The sequence below is a fragment of the Bombus fervidus genome, chromosome 7 (genome assembly GCF_041682495.2).
Source record: "Bombus fervidus isolate BK054 chromosome 7, iyBomFerv1, whole genome shotgun sequence".
NCBI classification, from domain to species: domain Eukaryota; kingdom Metazoa; phylum Arthropoda; class Insecta; order Hymenoptera; family Apidae; genus Bombus; species Bombus fervidus.
In genome coordinates, this window is record NC_091523.1 from 4,882,479 (window position 1) to 4,906,365 (window position 23,887).

General features: G+C 34.1%; 1 protein-coding gene across 1 annotated transcript in view; it reads left to right on the forward strand.

Annotated features, from left to right (window-relative positions):
• Igl (IQ calmodulin-binding domain containing protein igloo) overlaps window positions 1-23,887 on the forward strand; it is a 90,243-nt gene that overhangs the window by 35,098 nt on the left and 31,258 nt on the right. The window contains exons 2-3 of the mRNA XM_072006328.1: window positions 7,022-7,333; window positions 14,126-14,256. Of these exons, the coding sequence (XP_071862429.1) occupies window positions 7,022-7,333; window positions 14,126-14,256 (443 nt within the window). The remainder of the gene's footprint in view (window positions 1-7,021; window positions 7,334-14,125; window positions 14,257-23,887) is intronic.

The window sequence follows — 23,887 nt, forward strand, 5'->3', positions numbered from 1 at the left end:
TTATTGATTTTATTGAAATTACTTAATAATATTGCGTATCATGCTCGCATATGCTTTTAAAAAATATGGAAAATATGCAAACCGAATATTTCGTTGCTTAACATCTAAAAGTAAGATAAACTTATATCTAGGCCCTATTTTATTATCAATTTTTCACAAAAATATATATTTGCATAAAAGTCTGCAGTCTAGTTATGACATTACAATAATTACATATACAAAACGTGTCGTTGAGCCGTTTAGTAAACGGTACTGCGGAATTGGTTCTCTTGCACGAAAATTTATAGTATAACCAGGTAGATGTTTAGATTTCGCATTGTCATGAACGTTTCGTAAGTACTAAGAGTATTTGGTAAGTACTTTTAATGCCGTGATCGTTAGTACTATTTTAAAATCATGTTAAACATTGTTTGTATATGGCTTCACACCTACGTTCCTTTTACAACGAATTATTACTTAAACACGAATATTTGCAATTTCTTTATGGAGATGTTTCGTTTCTTAAACGAGACGTTTCGTGCAATAACAATTGAAATAAATTATACGACGTTGACAATTTTTGAGCTATGCATTGCTACCTATCTTAAGGAAGATGGTTGAGAAATTTTGTCTAGCAGTATTTTAAAGAATATTTTAAAGCTACTTATTAGTATCACTAACATGACCATAACTCGATAAAAATTGTATTTATTTGAGAATTTATTCAGTCAATTTTCCACGTCAGCCGCGCTATAAACTTTATCGAAGTCGTTTCTGTATTGAGAATGTGGTTGCACGTGTTTACGATTGGCAGTAAAATCTGAAAATGCAATAAAATCACTGTCGTTTTAACTTCCAAAGATTCATGCGTAACGCTATGCCACTGCATCTCGTTATAGAAGAAGAAAAAAAAAAGAAATCCAACAAACACATAACTTACATAACATTCATTACTGAAACAAACATATTTTTATTCCTATGGTTTTCGCATCGCCACCAAGTTACCTTTTGATTGTAAACTACTTTCGCGATCAACCTAGTGCGACTCTATATAAACTCTTAAATATTACCTATGCGTACATGCAATATATACATACAACACATACATACGTTTCATTAGCTAAAGCTTAACGAAAAAGAATGCCAGATCTTTTTTGTTCCACAAAGTTTCGCTTGCGACGAGCGCGAGCATAAAATTAACGATTCTCTATCTTCACCCTATCTTTTTTCCCGTTTCTTATCTGGAATTGACTTGTCAGCTGCGGTTACTGCTAAATAATAACTCGAATATCGTAGTTGATTTCGATTTGAAACGTATACATACATATCGATGTTGATTCGATCGCTAACGATCGACGAGGTATGACAGGAAAATGAGATTATTGCTAGTCTTATAAATACTTTTTAAAGGAGCGACGATTGATCGGTAAAGGTACCGTTAAAAGTTACGCTACATTTCTCTCGTACGTGGTACGCGTATTTTTACTTTTACACATTGCACGCTGAATTCCGGATCATCGATGTTGAAAATCTCGCCGACCAAGCGAGAATATTTCGTTAGGCAGCTTTGTTGAAACGAAAGTGGCTTTGGTATAATGGCCTACGTTTATAGCACCGCGTGCAACATCCTAACAGCTACCAGCTAGCTAGATTAACGAGCGCCAGAATGAATTATAAAGATTGTCGCGATGACGTCTTTTCCTTCTTTTCCGTTCATCATAGTCACAAAGTATTGTGCAGAGGCAAAGAGAAATGAAAAGAAAATGCTACACGTCGACTACATCGGGAAATTTCTCACCGCCTGGTATACAAGGAGGGAAACGCTTGAAAAATTAAAACTCGTTTAAATACGCGAGGATGGACTGTCGCCCTGGCAAAAGGTAGAATGCTGCTAAAAAGCTACACGGTTGTTCGCTGGTTTCCAGCATGGCTTGTGCTTAATCCTTTTTATTTATTGTTTGACATTATTCGATTCGTGATGTTTACGGATAAAGTGTTTCGCTTCTTGGGTTAACGTAAATTGGAAAATTGTAACTACGTCTAAATAAATTTAAGCATATAAAAATGTTTTTTGTATCATAAAATATTAAGTAGTACTTATGTCATACATCATTTCTCATTTCTACATTTTGCTTTTCAAAAGTTTCCTATTTTCTATTACATATAATATAATTTGAAATGGTTAAACGCGATCAATAAAAAGTAAAAGAAAATCCCACTTTTCTCGACAGTTTTTCTATCTGTATATTCCAATTACATGGCCATAAACTTTTAATAGGTATTATATTATACCTTAGTCGAAACAGATTAAGGAACAAATTTTATTTCGTTTCCTTGTTCTTCGCCGTCTCGTTTCGTCTTAATCAGTTATCCCTAGAACGTATTTACGCATTTGGAGAAATTTGTTGCGTTTAAGAATTTCACTGAACACGGAGACTCGTGTTCCAACCAATCTGTATAACTTTGCACCTGATGTAACTCGAATTTGCATAGCTCTGCTTTAAAACTTCAATTTTCACAAATATCTGAAGAAATACATGTTCGTAAATCGCAGATTTGCTTTTTAAATCGAAGATTTCCGGGAAAAAACTAACTCTTTACAAAATAAATGATCATTAGATTTTTCTAATATTAATTGCTAAATATATAAATAATCCACAAAGTGACGATACATTTCTTAGGAAAAATTATAATATTCAAATTCCTAATTAATCTGGATTTTAATTAGTCAAAGCTGCGTGCATTTTGATCTCGAACGCTTACGTACAAACACACAGCCGTGTCACCACGTCGCGCCGAGTCGATAGTGCCTGTTTGTTAATTAATGTCGAACCGAACTCTAGCTTCATTAACTTCTTTCAGTTCAACGGAGTTCACCAACTATCAAACCTGATATGTAATCGATATTTCTGTTGTATTGAAACGGAGCTAGTAAATTTCGTAAACGACTTTTAGAATAATATCTCTATTGAGAATTTTAATATTAAACGCGCGAAATTAAATCGTCATATGACATATGAATTGCAGTAATCTATGGAACAAATTTATTGAACTATGAATCATTCCCCATGGACACGAAGCGGATCGTATAATCGAAACGTTACCAATATTCGATATATACTGTCTAAGAAAGTACACGTGCCTTTCTTTCCTTAGCTTGTCTTTGGAAATACATGCAATAAACACAATTACCTTATTTTGCTCCAACAAAGGACAGAAAGATAAAATGATTTATGTGACTGAAAGCTCACGTTCGACGGATGAAATCAAATTTCCTACAAATAATACAATTTACGCGACATATTGATATCGTATAGTAACGATTCAAGTAGTCTTGTGGTATAGTGTTATCGTGTCGTTATACGTTCGTAAAACTCGTTAGAGGATGGCATAGTAGGGTATTTGATGCGCAGTAAGTGGCACACTGTTTCGTATTCCATAGGGATCGATCGAAGCAGTTCGCCAACATGACGCGACGTTCGAAACGTTAATTCGTTAGCTGGTAGTATGTAGAATATAGAGGCTTCCTCGTAATTTAGCAAGCAATTTACCCAAATGTATTAGCCTGAGGCATCTGAAAGTAAAATTCAACGTTGCCGTTTTTGGTCGAGATCGACCGCTTTCTATGCATTCCGAAGAAAATTTTCTTAAGAATCGACTTGCAAATTGGAAGGTTTAGGCGGTTGTTATGCCTGCGATGGAGCGAGTCGGATTCTTCTTGAGTCTATACGTTGTATCAACGTTACTTTTACACGAACGTTTCTTAAAATCTGTTGTTGAATATTTTGGAAAAATTTGGAAGAATTGGATTTCAATAAATATTTTTATTTAGTAGAGTAGCGATCAAATGTTTCGCGTTACGATGTTCTCTCTTGATGTGCAATACTTAAACAATTCGAGTAAAAGATTGAATACTTTTGTCACAAAAGAACTGGAAATACTTGATTAAAAGCATGACCAGTAATTTTATTCTTTAAACAGTGTTTTGTTTTTGTATTTAGCTTTATATTTTAAACCATTTTATTTAAAAAGCCGTCGAGAATCAATCGTACTTAATAGGTACGCAGCTGATTTCGATATTCAGTACCCAGCATCTATCCCTTATAAATTCTCAATTGGAATAATTCATCAATGTCGAACTGTTCTTTTAACAGTTCCTTTTATAGACCTACTCTCCGTTATTACCTATTCACAAACGAATGTTGTAAATAGTATTTCATTTATTTTTATATATACTTATATATTCATAACAATTCGCAAAGTGCTATAATAGATTATTAAGTAACAATTTGATGCTGTACATAATAATATTATTTACTAGCTGATGTTACATCGTAGATTAATTTAAAAAGGGAAGACCAACTAAATTAGGAGGATCAGATTAATCTTAAAGCGTTTATTCCATGAGGGAATCACCGCAATGTTAATTTCTTTAATTTGCAAATACCATTAGTTTACGAGAAACGGTTTGTAATTACAGAGAATTTTATCATCAAATCGTGACTAGGTCATTATGGATGGTAAATATACTCGCAGATCGGACGAAGGTAGATGTTTATGTTAGATGTATTTTACTTTATCTTTCGAAAAATTCCAGTAAACTAGACTGCGTTTATCTTTGTTAAAAGTTATGGGATTTCTGGTTCCCGAGGCATTCGACGATCTCGGGTACAACTACCGCTAAGAAAAATCATGTAGGACATGATCGCGTGCAACGAAATGCAAAAAATAAAGGAGAAACATTCGCGACCGAGATATCAAGGAAATCATGTTGCCATTCAATGCTCGCAATTTTTTATGCCGATTTTTCCATCGCAGAGAGCGCTTTCGAATTTGTCATTGAAGACATCTACGAAGCGTTCGTCTCGTTTTGTTTGTACCTTTGCTTTCAGATGCAACTAAAAATCATTGCTCGAACTCTAGCTCGTCAAATATTTTCTGAAACTTTACGTACCAGTAAATATTATACTATCAGTTATATTATATTTCGAACTTTCTACTTAGAACTGAAACAATTTTCAAGCCTAAAGCAAACATTTGCCAATTATCGAAGTTGATTAGCGAGTAGAAATCGAAACACGAAGCCAGTTAGTTTGCCAACAAAACCAATTATTTACAATTGTTGAAATAATTTTCTCAATTGCATGTGGCGACGCGACTTTCCGAATTCCACTTTCTATCTTTAATTGTCTCTATCCTTGTTAGTCGACGAAGGACGAAAGTAAACCTAAGCTCAAAACAATAATTTCTAATATCGTGCGTTCATCTCGCGAAAACCACGAATTACTCGAAGGTGAAGATGAGACGTGTAAGACAATTAATTATCCCAGTTGGTCCTAATCCAGAGGCTGCTGTATATCCACCGTATTGTATTAAATCTTGTTTCAATCGTGACCTTTATTTTAGTTAATGACGATTCTTCGTCCTCTATGCCAAGTATTACATAGAAGAAAATTGGTTGGATTAGATATCAGGTACAGCGAATAGTTACATGAAAATGTATAGACAGATATATTGTGTTAACGCAGCATTAGCGATTAAGGGATTAAACAATTAGCGAAACCAAACGAAATACGTTTAATCGATGTTTAATAAACAGAATTTATTTTGATAGGTTTCCGATAAATTGACCAATTTTGTTTTTTGAACCTACTAAGGTTTTACATTCGGTGGATTACCTTTGCGACGTTGTAAATTTATAAATAATGTTTGATAATAACGATACATTATATCCTTAAATTTATTTTATTTAATTTATTCCATCTAGCTTATCTCTTTAGTCTCTGTTGAAGAACTCATACTCTTGTCGCTCTGCCTATATTTCACAGTTTGTAGCAGAAAATTTCAGGAAATTCAGCTGGAGGCATCGCGATTATCTGTTTTAAATTTCCTGATTCTGAATTTTTAATTCGCTCGTTCTTTTCTCTGGTTAATATTGGACGTTTCTCCTCCGAGGTAAAAGAGATTCTTTGAGGCATACGCCAGCCTGCGAAAAAGCGAACTGCTGTCTCGAAATAGGTCCTGCACGAAACACGACCAACCTAGTAATTAGAGGCGCGTAGTTAAAAAGAAGGTGTACGTATATGCAGAGTCTGTACGTGTCACTAACTGTGCGCTAGCAATGATTCAAAGCTTTCTTTCTTTCTCTGCCTCTCACGCGACTAGGTACAATGTTCCTTTTCTCTTTTTCATTTCTTTCTCCCCTTCTTTTTTCTTTTTCTTTTTCTTTTTTGCGTTCATAATACTGGGTAATCTATATCTCTTCCTATATACACACATATTGTATATACGTATTCTTTATTTCAGATAAATCTTAGGACTTTTATTCTACAAGTTCCTTTTTTCCGTTTCACTTTATTAAGTTTTGAATATTTTGGAATAGAAGGAAATTGATTGAAAAAATGTGCTTCCTAATTTTATATGATGAAATTTATTTAATAAGGTATTCAGAGAATTTTGTGTATGTACATTTCATGATCGATAATGAAAGTTACTAGATGATAGTTCGTACGAAACTAAAGTGGAAAAACTGAGAATTCGAGTATCTATCGATTCTCGGAGTTTAATCAAGTGTAATCAAGACAGCTATATGAAACACGAGTACAAAGGGAATTGCGTATGCGTACGTGCAGTTTGGAGCGTATAATTAAATCCCTTGATTGACAGTGCGCGTTCATGCAGTTACACATACGTTAGAAACACACGTCGCGAATAAAATAATATACGTATATCGGAAGAATTTTTATATAATCGAAAGAATTTTGTATTCAATTGAAAAATATGTATGAGCAACGCATTAGAGCAAAAATGTGGAAGTTATTCCTCTGAAACTGTTAAGCGAAATAATATTCATTAATAATATTCGCAACCTTTTGTCACGAAATTCTCTTGGAACTGTATATATACTAATTATTATATCCATAACAGAGAAAAATACGATAAAAATACTCTTTTAAAATATTGTCTCTCAGAGTCTTTAAAAATAAATGTAAGCTACGAAAACACTAACAACAACGGTTAGTAATTATTGATGAATTTTCAGATATCTCAAACGCAGAAAGCAGCTCAACGAAAGTAGAGTCGCAGGAAGCTTCACAAAAAAAGTCGCAAGAGGGAAAGAAGGAGGCGGATTCGAAAAATTCGAACGAGAGCAAAGAAGGAGGAAAGAAGGAAGAGAAGGGTACGGACAAAGAAAGGGAAGCGGCTGCAACCAGGATACAAGCAGCTTTCCGTGGCCATCACGCCAGGAAGAGTATGAAAGAGACTGAATCCTCGATAAAGCAGACGGGGACCAAATCAAACTCAGAGCCAACCAAAGAACAACTTCAACAGGAGTTCCGTGCCGACGACAAGGGTGAGTGTCACGCGCGAACCCTCGAAATCGTTCCCAAAGGGGATGTCTTTAATTTTAGAACTCTCCTTTTCCTGCCAATCTCGTTCAGTCACCTTGAAAACATCCTTCGTTTCTCCTCGAGAGCTAAAGAGTTTTACCTCTTTGCCAACATCCTTTCTACTATGTACATATATCTCGTATAATTTTATGTTATATGTATTCTATATAACGATGTGCCACTGAGATTGGTAATTTTGATGCATTACCGTAGGTTTTAAAGTAAAGAGACTAAAGTAGCATCTTCGCTCGTTCATGTTCTATCAAAATATAGATAAATATAGATCGAATATAAATCGATATAAATATAGTATAAATGTAAAAGCAATATAAATCGAAATAAATCGAAACTCTGAAGTATTATGTACGTATATATGTATTTGATTAGTAGTGGTTCAGAATTGAAAATAACTAGCTACACTTACATAATACACTATATTTTTAAAAACATATTTACGTTTAAAATTGTAAACGATTTTAATATGCAGCAACATTAAACGTTTATATAACTTTCTAAAATTCCATTGATATTGTAATATTAATACGAACCGTTTTACTGAATTCTGAACGTCGAATGTGTGGTATGTTCATCGTTATCGAAATAATTCATCCTTTCTCTAAAATTCAGCTTTCGATCGCACAATGTTATTACATTGTAAAAGTATTTACCATAACAAGCAGATGTGATTTATACTGTATGCGTCTAAACACCCTGCATATATATTTATATTTTTTTCCACATACAATTATCTCGTCAGTTTCGAGTTTATGCGAGCCACGATTTCATAATTTTACGTGCATCTTATCAGGTCAGTCGCGATAGAATTCCGACATACATATATCGTATTTTAGATAGAAAAATGGAATTGCCAATATTTTCTTTCGTTTTCACCATTGCATCATTATTAGAAATTATTGTTATATGTATGAAACTAATCATTTTCGAACTTTTTCCCGTAATAAATACAAAATAATTTCTATTACTCACACCCTTCTCACCATTAAGAACATCATGAAAGTTTATTTTTCAATGGGACGTTATTTGTTTGATGGAATCACCATCGACTCTTTATTTCTTGTAACGAGTATAAAAATAATAATTTAGCCAATTGCAACTATGGTGTCCCTACGTTTCCATTCGGTAATGAGGAATCTTCTCGAAAACTTATTTGTTCATTTCACTGCCTTCCAACTATGTTTCGACAAATTTAATGATTATAATTTAGTAGACTGTACTTTTTCTCTCTGTGTCGTATTAATTTAAACGAATACCTTTTTTCAATAAATTTTATGCAAGATACGATCTTATTTTTTTAAATATGTTGTTAAATTAAATTCGGTAATTGGTACTTATCATATTTTTAAATAGAAACTATGCTATATCATGTACTCGCCAGATCATACAGCCATGTTGTAGTGTTGTTAGCAGTGAAAAAAGGTCGCGAAGAGGATTTGAGAGAAAGCTTTAGAAGAACCATATGCTTACATTTCACTTGTTCTTTCTTCTGTAACGATGTCATCACGCTCGATAGCCGTGTTATATACGAGATCAAATTTTGTAGTTCGTAAAGTGAATAGAGAAGACAGTCCGCAAACGAGAGTCGTCATAAAGTTGGCTGGCATTCTCCTCCTCGCGTGGCAGTTTTCTCGGCAGCGGTTCCCCGAGGGTCATGAAAATCTTCCTAAAGGTTGTTACCGTCACTGAATTTTGACTTGGGATCTTGGAAATTCCACGAAAATTGCTTGTGATTTTCAAGACCGTTTCATGACCCAGATCTTCACGGCTAGCTCGCTTTGCGACGTTCCCGGAAATTTACATATTTGATAGGATCCTACCTACGTTTCTGAGACAGGAAACGGACGTAAATATTCGGTTAGGTAATCATGTAATGGTAACGCAGGATAGATTTCTTACTATCACAATTATTATGACAGTGTGTAAAGATTCGTGGCCGATGGATATCCTCGATGGAACCGTTTAATGTCAAAGGTATATCGCAATTTTGAGATATATAAAGCGAATAACTTTGGAGAAGTTTGACACTGACGGTTTGCAAAATCAGTTGTGCTTTGTGTAACTTTATTTCGCGATGATTAATTATCTGGCGCTCGTCCGGCAATTGTTTTTCGTCCTATAGAAAATTTATACTGTCATGCCCCGTTTGATTAATTTATCCATGACTTAATCTTATTCTACAATTTCAATAATCTTTTAGTCTGATATAACGGAATTTTGTGTATGCCATCTAATTAATATTAAGAAATGTTTTGTAAAAAAATTATACAAAGAAAATTCTCTCCTGACAAAGATTGGCCAAATCTTTTAAGCATGCATTGCATTAGATTTTTAGATTTTGAATTTGGAATAAACTCGTGCTATTCTTGGGTGCTTTTATCCTTGAGAAAATACCCTCGTACTTTTATCATTTTTAAACCCTCTCAATCTCTTTCCAAACAATTCTATATGACACAAGATTGTCCATCGTACGCAGATAAAGTATTTGTTACAAATGCTATCAAAGTAAAGTAACGTCTCTTTGATGCACCTTAAAAGTACATCATCGTTGACACGCGAATATCCTCTAACAATTTAAATAATTTTCGTTTAATTTATCTAGTAGATATAACATTATTAAATGTGGAAGAATTTATGTTTTTAAAGTTGAACATTTCGTACTTTGATTTCGTAGCTTCGTTTTATATATCTAGCTTAATCGCGATATTATGGTTTAAAACAATGATTTATGGCAACTTATTGTTGGACGATTTATTATATTGTCATCCAGCACCTCGCTTTTTCGTGTAAAAATTGATTGTACTCTATATTGTTTGTTTTGCTCGTCGGTTAACGTGAATTAATTTACCGCCGGTAAAAGCAAACTTTTATCGGCGATGTAACACGATCCACCTGTGTCACTGCCTGCAAATTTAATTTACACATATGCTATCCTCCTCCAGGGAAATTATAGAAGAAATTTATTTACGCGTTAAAGCGATCGCGATTTCGATTGTTTTTAATTAAAAATAAAGATTGACTTTCTAGAAATTTTAAAATGATTTTAATCGAGGTTAGAAAAATTGTAATAATAAAGTTAAGGATACAGGTAAGCTCAAATTGTGAAATTTATATCTGACAACGAGTCGAAAAATGTTTTCATAAACGTTCAATACTTATTTGATGACGATACATCATCACGTTTGGAAGATTGCTTTCACAAACTATCATTTATTCCACTGCCTGCTTATAGCAGTGGTTATACCACTAGTTAAAATAGTTCTATTTCCATGGATCACTATCGTTTGCGAATAATTATTTGCCCATAGAAGACATATTTTACTTAATCGTGGTAAAATCTGGCGACGTTAATGTCGACGATATTATTTTTTCTAGGGGCATTAAATTACTAATAGTAATAATAGCAGAAATATCGTCTATGTAAATGTACACATATATGTGCAGGGGGTATAAAAAGTAAGTGTAAAAGCCACCGTAGCGTGATTCTACGATTCTAGATCGATGGAGATTTGTAGAAAAAAGTTCGTGTAAAACTAACGTTGAGTATTATTATCAAGGAGAAGATCTTTTTTCATTGCTACTTCGTTATATTTTATACATCACGATGAACAAAAGTCTCAAAGGAATCATGGGTCGCAAATGATCCTTTCTCCCGGAAAAGAATGTTAAAGTTTTAATAATTCTTAAACTAGCTTTATTCACAATATGTTTACATTTATATTCACATTTAATGAGAAAGTAGCGTGCTATATACGAAAAAACAGGAAATTACAAATTAGCTCGTGAAATATATGTGAGAATATAGGAATAATGGCAGATCTCTGTTTGTGAAAGACATTCCTTCTTTTTGAGTAAAATACGTTACAATAATTCTGACCTCGAAGATCATGTTCAATCAAGGTCAATGTGCACGAATTTCTTTTACGAGTGTCCATTGACCCAGAGGCGTAAAATTACACTAGGGTGGTCGTTACACTTACTGTTTATACACCCTGTACATCGTAATGAACCTTCGGTAAAATTTTCTTGACACTGTTTTGATATGCCACTTTATTTATTAATAAATTCATACCCTTGGTTTCACAACATTGGAAAGTAAAACAAAGCTTCATCATATCCTATTTGTACGCAGAGTGTTTACTGATCTCGTAGAACGCCTCGATATTATGGAGAGATTCAAAATTAGTATTCCAATGAGAATTCTGCAGTACCATGAAATTTTCTATTTATGTTCAATCGCGTAACACTGACTTTGCTTATCGCATCGACATAAATCACATGACCATTAATATTTATAATGTATTTTCTGTAATTGATATATTTTTTGAATCTTCTTCTTACATATCAGAAAGTCATTATGCCGTACATCATTGTATTATAGTTTTAGTTTTGGTTGTAAATAGTTGTAATGTTTATTTCTATATATAAATATATATATTAACTTTGTATATTCCAATAGATTATTCCCGTATGCAATAAAAAATAAATAATGATGATTTTGATCGCGATACTAATTAGTCACTCGTCGTTTCGCAAAAGATAAAATTAATAGGAAATTTTCAGCAAAAGCCTCTTTAACTTTGCGGTTCAAGAAACGCGAAATAATCCTAACCGACAGGCTGAGCACCGTGAAATAATGTAGAGTAACAGCGTCCATTAGCGATAATGAAATACTAGTGATGACGAAATCGGAATTAGACAATTTGACCGTTCTCGATGAAACATGAATGGTTTTGACCGAAATATGAATCTCACTTAATATTTATTTACAGATACGGTACGGAATGAGACCAGTGAGAATCGTTTTAATAACGATACAGTTACTCAGAAATTTTTAGCCACGAATGCTATTTGTAATTTCGTGGTTTGTAATTTCCCATTAGAATGTCAACCATATTTTATCGCCTAAAATTGATCAATTGTATATTGCGTACTATGTCATTTCGTGATGTAAGGATAAAGAATAAGAAAACACAAAGTTTATACTTTGGCTGATAATATCGAGTTATATTCGTAGCATGGATCGAGGAAATAGAACAAAGACAGACCGTATTTGTATGAAAATTTAATTTCATCTCCGACTGTAATTTTATGTTATAAGCTTGTGGAATATAAGACGCACGATATTTCAACGTTTTGCTTCAGACATAATATACAAATAGAATGTGTAAAATGGAGGATATTACATAACTTGCCAAAAATGGAAGACAAGTTTATTCGTCGTTTAAAACGTAAAAAGAAAAATACGCTAGGAATGTTTATTCTTGTAAAGAGGAAGAAATTGAGTGGATCTTGGCTAATAGGTACAGACTGACAGAGATTAAAATCACAGAAATTCATAGACGTCCGTTGACATAGAGTAAATCCAGGAAAGTTGATTGACAAAGATTGACTAACAGAGATCGACTAATATTGATTAACTGATGCAAAATTAATTCCAAGACATAAGAATATTGCTCTTTATGCGATTAGAATATTTTTCTCGATGCAATTATAATTTTAAACTTGGAATTTTAGTTGATAAAAAGCTAAATTTCATATTTAATATAGTTATTAACGAAACATCTATCTTCGATAAGGTGAGAAAATGAGAAAAGATCAATGATTAAAAGGAAGAGTAAAACATACGTAACAAAAGAAAAATAAATGTAAACGATGTGCATAAAATTGTCCTGCTAGGTCGAAGATGAATTACGAACATTGAATAATATGAAAAAAGGAAAAAAACAGAAATGGACTATTTAACAGTGCGATAGCCGATAATTAAATATCGATTTTAATTCTTGTTGACCAACCATCCGTCAATCTATTTCTTGTTTTGTCTTCGTTTCCAGCTTTTCGATATTTCGATCGCAAAGAAAACTAATTTTTCCGGTAGAAACTTCCAAATATAGTCGCGGAAATATTTTTATAAAAACTAAATATAGAAGCAAGAAACAGTAAGTGATATCTTTTATCATTGTAAGATGTATTATACTGATATGAGAGTTTAGTCGAGGATACTTTATTGAATAGTTGTATAATTAACGATTTTGCTCACGGTGCAAATTCGGAGCAACTGTATTTCGCGAACGGATCAACTGCAAGTCAGTTGAATTTGCACAATACCGAATTCGAAATTGATTCTCGATTCAGAACTGGGTCAGCCATTGCTTTTTCAAAGCGGTCGACTCGATTCAACGAAATGAACAGTGGTTAAGCTTGATTCCGAATGACAGCTTTCGCTGAGACTGATATGCTTGTGTGAGTGTGAGAACCATTTTCCCGTTTCTTGCCTCGAATCTGTAAGAGATTTATAGATTTTCTTAAAAAATACAAAATAAAATAACAGAATCTATTTTTAAAAAACATTACATACTAAATACTAGATGTTTCTAAAATTTTAGACAAATTTCTGTAAACTACCTGTACATTAGATAATGAACAGGCACATACGTAATATCACTACTAACCATAACCGCTGTACCACAATATCGTATTACCACATTTCTTCTTTTTCGACGATATTTCTGAATAAAATATATACTGAAATAAATAAAATTCTGAGAATCACGTTTCGCTTTAAAAATAAATTTCCTCAATGCCAAAGCAGTTTTTCGTGGGAAGACACTTTCATACTGTCAGTGCAAAAAGCTTAAAACTTGGAATCCCGTTTCCTCGTCTTGACAAGATCAGAACGTATCGATCCTATGCTCGTCTATCGACATTAACTTAAGAGCACTTTTCTCTTTGGTTGACAGAGCTTTGCGACGCAGCGACCAAAATCCAGGCATCTTTCCGTGGCCACATGTCGAGAAAGGAGCAAGCTACAGCCCTTGCGAAATCGGCGGAGAATGCCGTCGATAATGTCGTCTCCAAGATGGAGGAGAAGGTGAGTTCTCAATTTTATTTCTTTTATTCGTTTAGAAAATATGAAACTCGCTAACACGGATATCGAAAATATGATAAAAGAAAACGTGGAATAATTTTATGAATGGAAATATCAAACAGAAAAAGCATTCCGAATGTTTAGCCCTTCTTTTACCATTTAAAAAGTATTTCGATACGAACAAGAACTATACAGGAACGTTGAATTGGTACTTGAAATTCGATATTTCTATGTCATTTTATTCGTTTAATGCGTTCTGTATGCGATAAAACTTATTGTATTAAAAACAGAATGAATTTTATACATTTATACATCGCTCGAACAAGCAAAATTTACGGGAATTTAGTTAATAAATTCGGAAACGTTCAAGTAAAGAGGAAAGGAACGATCAAAGAGACGTAATACGATTTTATAACATAACTTCATTAGAAAGTTAGACAATGTTTTTAAAACGTGAAATTTTTCTGACGAAATGTATTATGCCAACTAATTAATTAATATCATTATCACTAGTCGAACTTTCATTTGTGCGGTAAATGTGTTTTAATACATTATATTTTAATAAAACCAATATCCTACGTTATTAGTAGAACATTGTAATCGACCTATACAACCTGCAACAATCTGCTATAGTCAAACATCGTTATATGTGTTTCTATTCGCTGTGGAATTCAATTATAATCCACGTGGCGATAGAATTCATTCTCCTTTGCTGCGAGGATCAACAATGATATATGTATACGCATGTAACGGAAAGAAATACTCTTAAAGTAATAATATATAACGTTTTACTAAATGCAAAATTTATATACAACAGAATAACTATTTTATATGTAACAGAATAACTTGAAGTATTAACGTACACGGCTCTATTCTTTTATACATCTCAAACAGGAATGAATCTGTTTTATTGCACATTCATTCATTCAATACATACGCGATGCGCTCGTCTCATGGTGTCTTCCTCTCTGTCATTCCTCGCTCGTACAATACGGATGTACACACACCTATTTTCTAACAAATACAAAAGAAAATAAAGATCAACGAATTTTTTTTATTTGTAATAGTAAATAATAAATATATTCGTATTACAAATTCCGGTTTTGATACCATACATGTAATGTCGACTGACACCGAATAGCAGCATAGAATATCATTTTAAAAACATAATACAAATGTGGAAACATAGGGAAATTTTTCGGGATTGAAATTTTCAAATCTCAAGACGAAAAAAGTTGGAAACTGTAGCAGTTTGTTTGAAAACTGTGGCATTAAAGTTTCCTCCGGCTTTCCTCGTCTAAGTTTCCATTCCATTGAGGATTTCTGCTTTCGTAACTAGGTTGCAACCCATATACGTACATGGTGTACGTATTATAATGGGCGTTGAAGTGCGGCTGGTTTAAAATTCAATGGTTCGTCCTCTCGAGATTAATTGGAAATCGATATTCTATTATCGAAAGTAATATCGTACTATACCGTGACCAATTCTTAATCAGATATCAGGTAGATACACTTCTAACATCTTCATCGTCGTGTTGTCTTTTCCCTCGTTTCTCCTCTCTTTTTTTTTTAATCTCGATAATGGATCTTTGATCTTCTTTCAATTGGGGAACGTTTCTGCGTGGTTTATTAAGTTTCTCAAAATCCGTTCGCTTGAAATTTATAAGCACTTGAATTCTATTAACGACATAATGCAGATGGAAAGAGGAATCCTGCCGTTTTTAGTGGATATGTACAATATATCCTGATTAAAAGAATAAAGAGATATTGCCTCAAAAGTAATACTATTTCTTATCGAAGATTTCTTTTCACGTAGTAGCAAGCGTTCTAGCTTCTTTGAATTCTTATTGAAATGCAGTCTATTTCGAAACGAAATATTACTGGCAGAGATAATATAAAAAAAATTATTAAAACTGTATCTATAGGTAGGGCTTATTATAAAAAATATACCAGTGAAGTATAATATATAAAACGTAGATATAGATTATAATAATTTAATTATACGTAACAATTATTATGCTCAATCAAGTCTTCATTCTTTGATCATTTGCCCTTTGGACATAGCAAATATTTTTTTTTTTAAGGCTTTCCACGCTCATACACACACACCTACATACGTTCACACGCTAGAATTCTTTATCAAACATATTTTCTCATGACACATGCACTTTTATTTACAAAAATATCAGGTCACAGCGGGCTTTCTTTTACCATACGCGTCATACGCGTTTGCAATACTTAAAATCTCCAGGTCAGAAAAGAAAAACTCTACCTTTCAAAGTAATTTTTCTTTTACACTGATGCCAGTTTTTGCCGTCGACCGTAATTTCGCATGCGTAATGACGCATTTTCCACGACCCATTGCATCGCAAGCTTCGAGTTCGCGGCCTGGTCTGCGACAGACGCTGACTTAGCATCTTTTTTACTACTACCACCGTATATCTAGGAAAAGATACGGGTCAGTTCGTTTCCTGAATTTCGACCGCCATTCGGTTTTTAGCGCTACGCTTTTAAGTGTTGTATCTTGAGAACCATTTAAGTCGTTCGCTTGAAGCAAAAATGCTTTGTCAAGGATGTACTTTGCTTTATCATGGACGAGGTACAGAGAGACCTGGTACCTTATAGGATTAGGATTTTATGTTATGAAATACCGATCGCTCAGAAAAATGACTCTGCTAAAGTACGTATCTAAGATGTAGAGCAGCAAACGTAGCAGTTACATATATTCAATTCATATCGAAGATTATCTGTATAATAAATAAAATAGTTCTCAATTAAACAGATAAAGTACATATCTGCGATAATGGCGAAAATACGGATATCTATACTTAATTAACAATTAAAACATGAGAAGATTTTCAAATCTTTATAAAACATTCTATCAATAGCTAATGCTTACTATACAATACGTACATGTGTACGAGTATCCATCAATATATCGTATCAGATTTTATCTGCTTCTCGACAAACGAGCTACTTGAATAAGGGAAGATCGACTCCATAGTATCTTTGATCATAATCCTATCGACCATGTAATGATCCTCATGATGAGTAGAATACGATGCAACGAAAAAGATTTCACCTTGAATTTCAATGTTAAGGTGAATTTTGCGGCTACATTTGTTCGCAGGTTTTCACCGATCCAGAAGTGTAGAATAACGCTACCGGCCGATTCGATTATATGAGTCGCGTGAATTCACGTATATGTAATACAGCGGCAGGCTCGATGAAAAATCACTTTTCGATATGAAAAATGTAATATTAATGTGGATTGTAGAAATTCTTCCGCACTGAAACATTTCATAGCGATTCCTAAAGATTGATCTTTTCTATAGTATCCTATCACCGTGCTTTGCTTTTGTTCCCGACTAGTGAATATGGGTCATGCGTATAATGTATACACTTGCAGCAATCATAAGCTGAATGAATTTTTACAAGAGAAAATGTTGTTGATAACAGCGATATACTAATTTTGATTCGAAAAGCGTATAAAAGTAGAAAAATGTATGTTTAAGTATGTGATATTTATACCTAAAAAAATTATTCAAATGGGAAGCGGGCGAATGTTTTCATTTATCTTTATGATACGTTAGTTTTCAATAGCCGTGAAATAGAGTCTGTTGTTTTCTTCATACTTTTGAGGAGTGAGCGAAGTACAGAAAAAAATAACACAGTCAACAAGTTTTCTTCCGAAGCAATCGAGACACCAGAAAACACGAGAAAGACAATGTTAACTTTTGTTCTTCGAAATAATCCGACGAAATATTTCTCCAACAAAAACAATATCTTCATCAAGTTCCAATTTTTTCATTACTATAATTAGATTTACGTCCGTAATTATGCCACAACTGCTGTTTATAATAATGCTATAAACTTCCAGGAAATTTTTATTCTAGAATTACATAGTTGTTATAGATATAGTACATACTTGCAAAAACGTGTAATCGTAATTGTTTCATACGAGATTTGTCCAGCGATTTAAAGAATGTAAGAAGACAATTTTGTATTTACGGAGTACGCAGATTATTCAGGAGAAAAAATTCATCAAAGTGCATTTAGGGGATCAAGAGATTCAATGAAATTTTTGTCTCCTAAAATTTGTAATGCATATTACTGGTACGACCTAAAATTAAAATTTTTTTGGGCGCAACGACGAGAGAGAGGATTCATCGACATTCGTGTGGACGTCGCTCTATGACGTTCATTCGCTAAAGAATTCATGGAATATCGCATGAAGCTCGCTAGTATTAATTCCAAACGGGCAATCGCGTATTCTTGGTCAAAAGCATGGCACGAGCTAAATAATTGATCGCTAGCTTTTAAAAAAAGAGAGATATAAAGAAACGCTAAAAAAGAAGGAAGAAGAAACTCACTTTCGTATCGTTCGACTCGTGTGATCGGAAGATGATTTCGTGTGCTGTGATGTAAGTTGAAGGGTCGGCCGAAAGAGGAAGAGGGAGCACGTGTAAAAAAGGAAAGGGTAATCCACTCTGTCCGTCAGCGAGCTAATTGCAAGGTAGAGTCACGCTTCGTTACTTTCGTGATATTATCTCGCGCTGTCCAAACTTTGTTCGGACAACTTTTCGTAGAGTGTATCGCGTGGGATGCGGTTGACTCAAAAAGTTATGTGATCATTGCTATCAGGCTTGTATTTTATTCAGCCACGTGAGTAACGATAAATACTAGTTGATCTAAATCTCTTGTGGAGATACGCGGCATGTACGTTTGTTACGCACGTGTTTCGAAGTTGTATCGACCCTAAAATTAAAATTACGGAGTGCACAATCAAAATTCCCGGTTCCTCCTTCTTTTATTTCCGACTCCGGGCAATATTTATGACAAATTATTGACATACTAATTATACATACGTATGTAAACAATTAAATTATTAATACTTAGTAAACAGTACATTTACATATATATTGTATAGAGTATGAAAAACTAAAACTATGCTAACAGTGAAAGCAAATAAAGGAAAAAGATGATGAAGATAAAGGCGCCAGTAAAGAAGAAAGATATTTATTATATACGGTAAAATATATTATATAAATTCTCTTTCTAGTGTGAAAAACAGTAAGCTCGATATTTATAATTCAATATTTACAGTTTTGTACAACACGATATCTCGCAGAAATGTAACAGCCATTCTATATTACTTATTATTACTATATTAGAGGATTATCTATATCTTATACTTTTATAAATACAGAGATACAAAGTATTTTTGATTAATATATAAATAATTTTATTACAAGTTTTAATAATTTCGTGCATATTTTTAATTTTTGTAAAATTTACTAACACGAAGCCGGAGTCGATATATTGTCTACCATCTTCGCCTCCGGCTCCAGTGATTAGAAATTCCTTCTGAACTCCGATTCCGACTTCAATTTCTAACTGTTTAAAACATGGTGCGTAACATCAAAAAGCTTCGAAATCAATTTCGGAATCTTAAAATTTGTTCGATAAACTTGTTAGTTTCAAAGAAGGAGAAGCGAGGGCAATTGTTTCTCGATCAGAGTTGCAACCATCCAATTTAGAAATAAATATTTCGAGAAACATATCGAGGCGATTTCGTTCGCTCCACTTATTTCGCGGGTTCATGATCTCTATGGTGAATTGCAATGCTACTAATTAAAACGTCAAAATTCGAAACGCATGACACGAATGAGCGTAAAATACAAGGTGTCTGAAAGTGCAGTTGGCGATGTTAAACTTGATAGACGTTCGTTGATACGCACAAACATTTGCACACGCGGTTTGCAGAATAGAGTGAAAATAACGAGCAAAAGCAATTGTGGGCTATGTGTGTCATTGTTTGTCTCGCTTATTCCTAAATCATGTATCTACATCGTTGGTTAATTATCGACGCCGCAAAATTATTTTGCCTACCGTAATGCGCGTTCAATTTTGTGTGGAAGTGAAATGAAAAAAATAATTACAAATAATGAAAGATCTCGAATTAGTGCTCTTTTTTTTTAATGTTCAATGCAGGAGTATTATCTACAGCAGAATTGTTTTCCTTTAATATGGTTAATAACGATCGACGACAAGACAGTATTTTATGGATATATAATATTGGTTCGCCCAATTTAAACTCTCGAGAAATGGCATTTGTTATGCACCAGCTTAATGAGTGAAATAATGCCCAGATGAATATCTAACACAGCGTACGATACAAGCGCTACGTACAAAGAAACGAAGTATCTTGCATCACGTGCTATTCGTATGAATAGCTAATGGTTATTGTAGAAGCGACTTGTGTAAGTCCATAGCGCAATATGTTAGACACGCGCTTGGAATGGTTTTATGTAATAACCTATTATCTGATAATACACGTTTTCTAGCCGAGAACCTTCTGCTAAATCGACCATTACAAGATCGCATTTATTGAAGAAACGTTACGACTAGATTACCGGGCGACCAAAAACCATGACTAAAGTCGACGACTAGCCGCGTACCAGCTGATTACTTCAATGAGTCCATCATAGTCGCCGGCGATTGGCCGACAGTGCGTAACAGCCCTAAGATCCGATCCATTACTAGGACCTAGCCTAGCCTACGACAATGGTGCAGCGGCATCGCAGTGCCCGCGACGCTGTGTATTGGGTCTAATGGAATTAACTACCGTATTTCTTCGTTTAGATTCCACAGCTGCAGTGCATTAATCGATAATTAGGATACACTTATCACATATACATAGATGTCAACATCGATCTTGATGTCGTCAGTCGTGATGAAAATTCATTACTAGCAGAGATTAGCGTGAAATTCAGTGATCGATAAATTTCTGACGAAGTTACATTTCACTGTAAATCAAGCTTATGATTGACAAACAATTTGATTTCTTGTTTAATGATTCTATGCGAAGATTCGTATTTTTTATTTTGAATTATTAAAACGAAATATTTTCTAAAAGAAGGTTAACATTATGAATAACGTTATTTCACGTAAAAGAAACCAGGCTTAACATTCTTCTTCGTTCATGAAGTTCTTAAATCGACTTCGTATCGGACTTATCAACAAACATTCTCTGCAACGCGATCTCCCGCGATCTTTCCTTTTTTAATTTCCTTAAAAGACCAACGTCCATACCTTAAACGATAGTACGAGCAATCAAGGGAAAGCGTCGAGTAACCAGGCTTCCCTGTGTGCTTTTAGAAAATGACGTTGAAGTTGAAGGGGTAAGTTGCAAATCCTACACGGATTGGAGGGTGTCACGCGAGAAAATACTTTTAAGTCGCCGCGTTTCTTCCAACAACGATCGACGTATTACAGAGCACGCTAATCCAATTATTCGTGGGCTAATAAAATACATTTTAACCGCTCGAAATCGTGTCGTGTAAATAAATCTAGGCTCAGGGAAAGTTTATTCGTTTTAATTCCGATTTATATGCTATGTTTTATTGTTTCGTTCAGTATAGAAATCGATGAGAAGCGTAAAAATCCAATTGGCTCTGGTATCGATTCCCGATGCATCTGCAGAAAATTCCTGCTGTAAATACATTACACGAGTCGGCGGGGAAAACAGACACGAGAATGAGATAAATGTTGAAATTAAAATATGTGCGAAGAATTCACAACGATACGCGATTTTTAAATGTTCCTTGTGTTTCGTTTTCCACGACCGTCGGTTCTTTTTATAAATTCTTACACTGCGTTATATATATATTTTATATTTGATTAACTCCGCGTTGGATCTCTGCGAGAAAATAATTTCGCTACAAAAGTAGATCTGATTGCAGAATGAGCGAACGCAGTTGGGATATTTCAGAATTTTATACGACCCGCTATTTCTTTTTGAATTCAGATTAAAGTGGAGAAAATCGAATCCTGGAAAATATAAAAGTACAGAGAGTAAAATTGAAAGTTGCCTCGCACTCTAATTATACACATAAATATATAGGTATGCTATTACACTTACTTACATTTATGTAGTTATACTATGACTCGCGTGCTACGATATTATAAAACAGAACTACAGGCACAACGCTATTTTATTTTTGATTTGTTTATTTATTCTCGTGTTTGCATTATTTTCTTCTCTTTGAGTAACCAGTTTATTGTAGTCATTATTCACTCCAATATTTAGACCGTGACTTTTGTTACATATTGTGATGTCTTTTATGATCTGTTATTTAGAACGAGTGGATTTGTTTGCGAGTCTGTTAATAAAACCTTTATGATGTTATAAAACGGAGATTAAGCCGTTATTTTACATTCGAGTACATAACAAATATACCAATATATAAATATATATTAAATTAAATAAAAAAGAAAACCGATTTAACTTCTGGACTCTTTATTCTAGAGCTTTCATAGTTAAAATATTAGATATGCAATTAAAACGAGATTTCTAAAAAGAGTTAGAAGTTTATTAGACGAATAAAAAATTCATAAACTATTCCAAATTAGACGGTACACTGTCCCACTTACTGAAATTTTTCTAAAAATACAGTACAAGGTAAGGAGTATTTTTATGGACTTAGCACACGCAAGGACACCGGTGACTCCGATAAAAACCAAAGGTAAAATTTACTACGGCGATTAATCCAATCAATCCACGGAAACGCATTGATTTTAGTCCAAGTTTTTGCACCTTTATTGCGGACGTAAAGTCAAACAACAGAAGCTAAAAAATACAGAAAAGAGGATGACGCTATAAACGAAACGGACTCTTTCTCGACAACGGGTAACAAAAGATCGCATATTGAATACTATCAAAAGTATGTACGTACACATATCCGTTGGCCGGTAGTTCTCTGTGTAGGTCGCGCCGCAGCCGCAGCTGCAAATGTTTGTATCCTTTATTACAAGCACCGTTTGTTCCTACGCTACGTTTGCATTGCCGCGAGAAAGTTTCTTTTGGTTGTGCCCGCGCTCTAGCTAGCAGCCATTGATACACGTGCATAGAAGAAAACGCGTCACTGTACGAGAGACAGATACATAAAATAGGAGGGACTGCAATCAGTGAAACGGAGATGGAGAACATCAAAAGAGAAAAAAGAAAGGAGGAAAAGGAGAAATGCAAAAATAGCGAAGAATAGTGAAAGGAAAAGAAGGTTGAAAACAGAGAAAGCGGGGCGAGTATTGGAAAGGAGCAAAGAGCGCAATCTCCGTTTAGAGAACCGGAAAAATTGAGCAGACAAATGAGACGGATAAGGTTACAGAAGTGACACTAATTTCGAGACGCACGAAACAAAGTACCGTATAGGGTATAGCAACGGATGTTAGAAAAGTTTTTATTAGGTTTGTTCGTTATAAGTTATTGGTATGCTGTCTTCCAGCTACGGATTTCGTAAAAAGGGAGGGAAATGGAAATTTCGTATCGTTAAATCGATGTAGAGGTGAGTTTTTAAGACCGTTCGGGAAACGCAGAATTGATATTTACTGGTAGAAAACAACCGAAACTCAAACGCCGTTCCAGAAGAAGCAGATGGAATCAAAATTCAAGAAAGAATCGGAGTTTACACATCAAAACGGAAAAGAGAAAGCAAAATAGTCAGTTAAATAAAATCATTGATAAGAACGAAAGAAACGGAAATAAAGGACGAGGAGGGGAAAAAAGCACGAGGGAATGTTCCTTTCCTATTATCGGGTCGCCATTTTTCTTCATCAACTCCGTCCAACTATG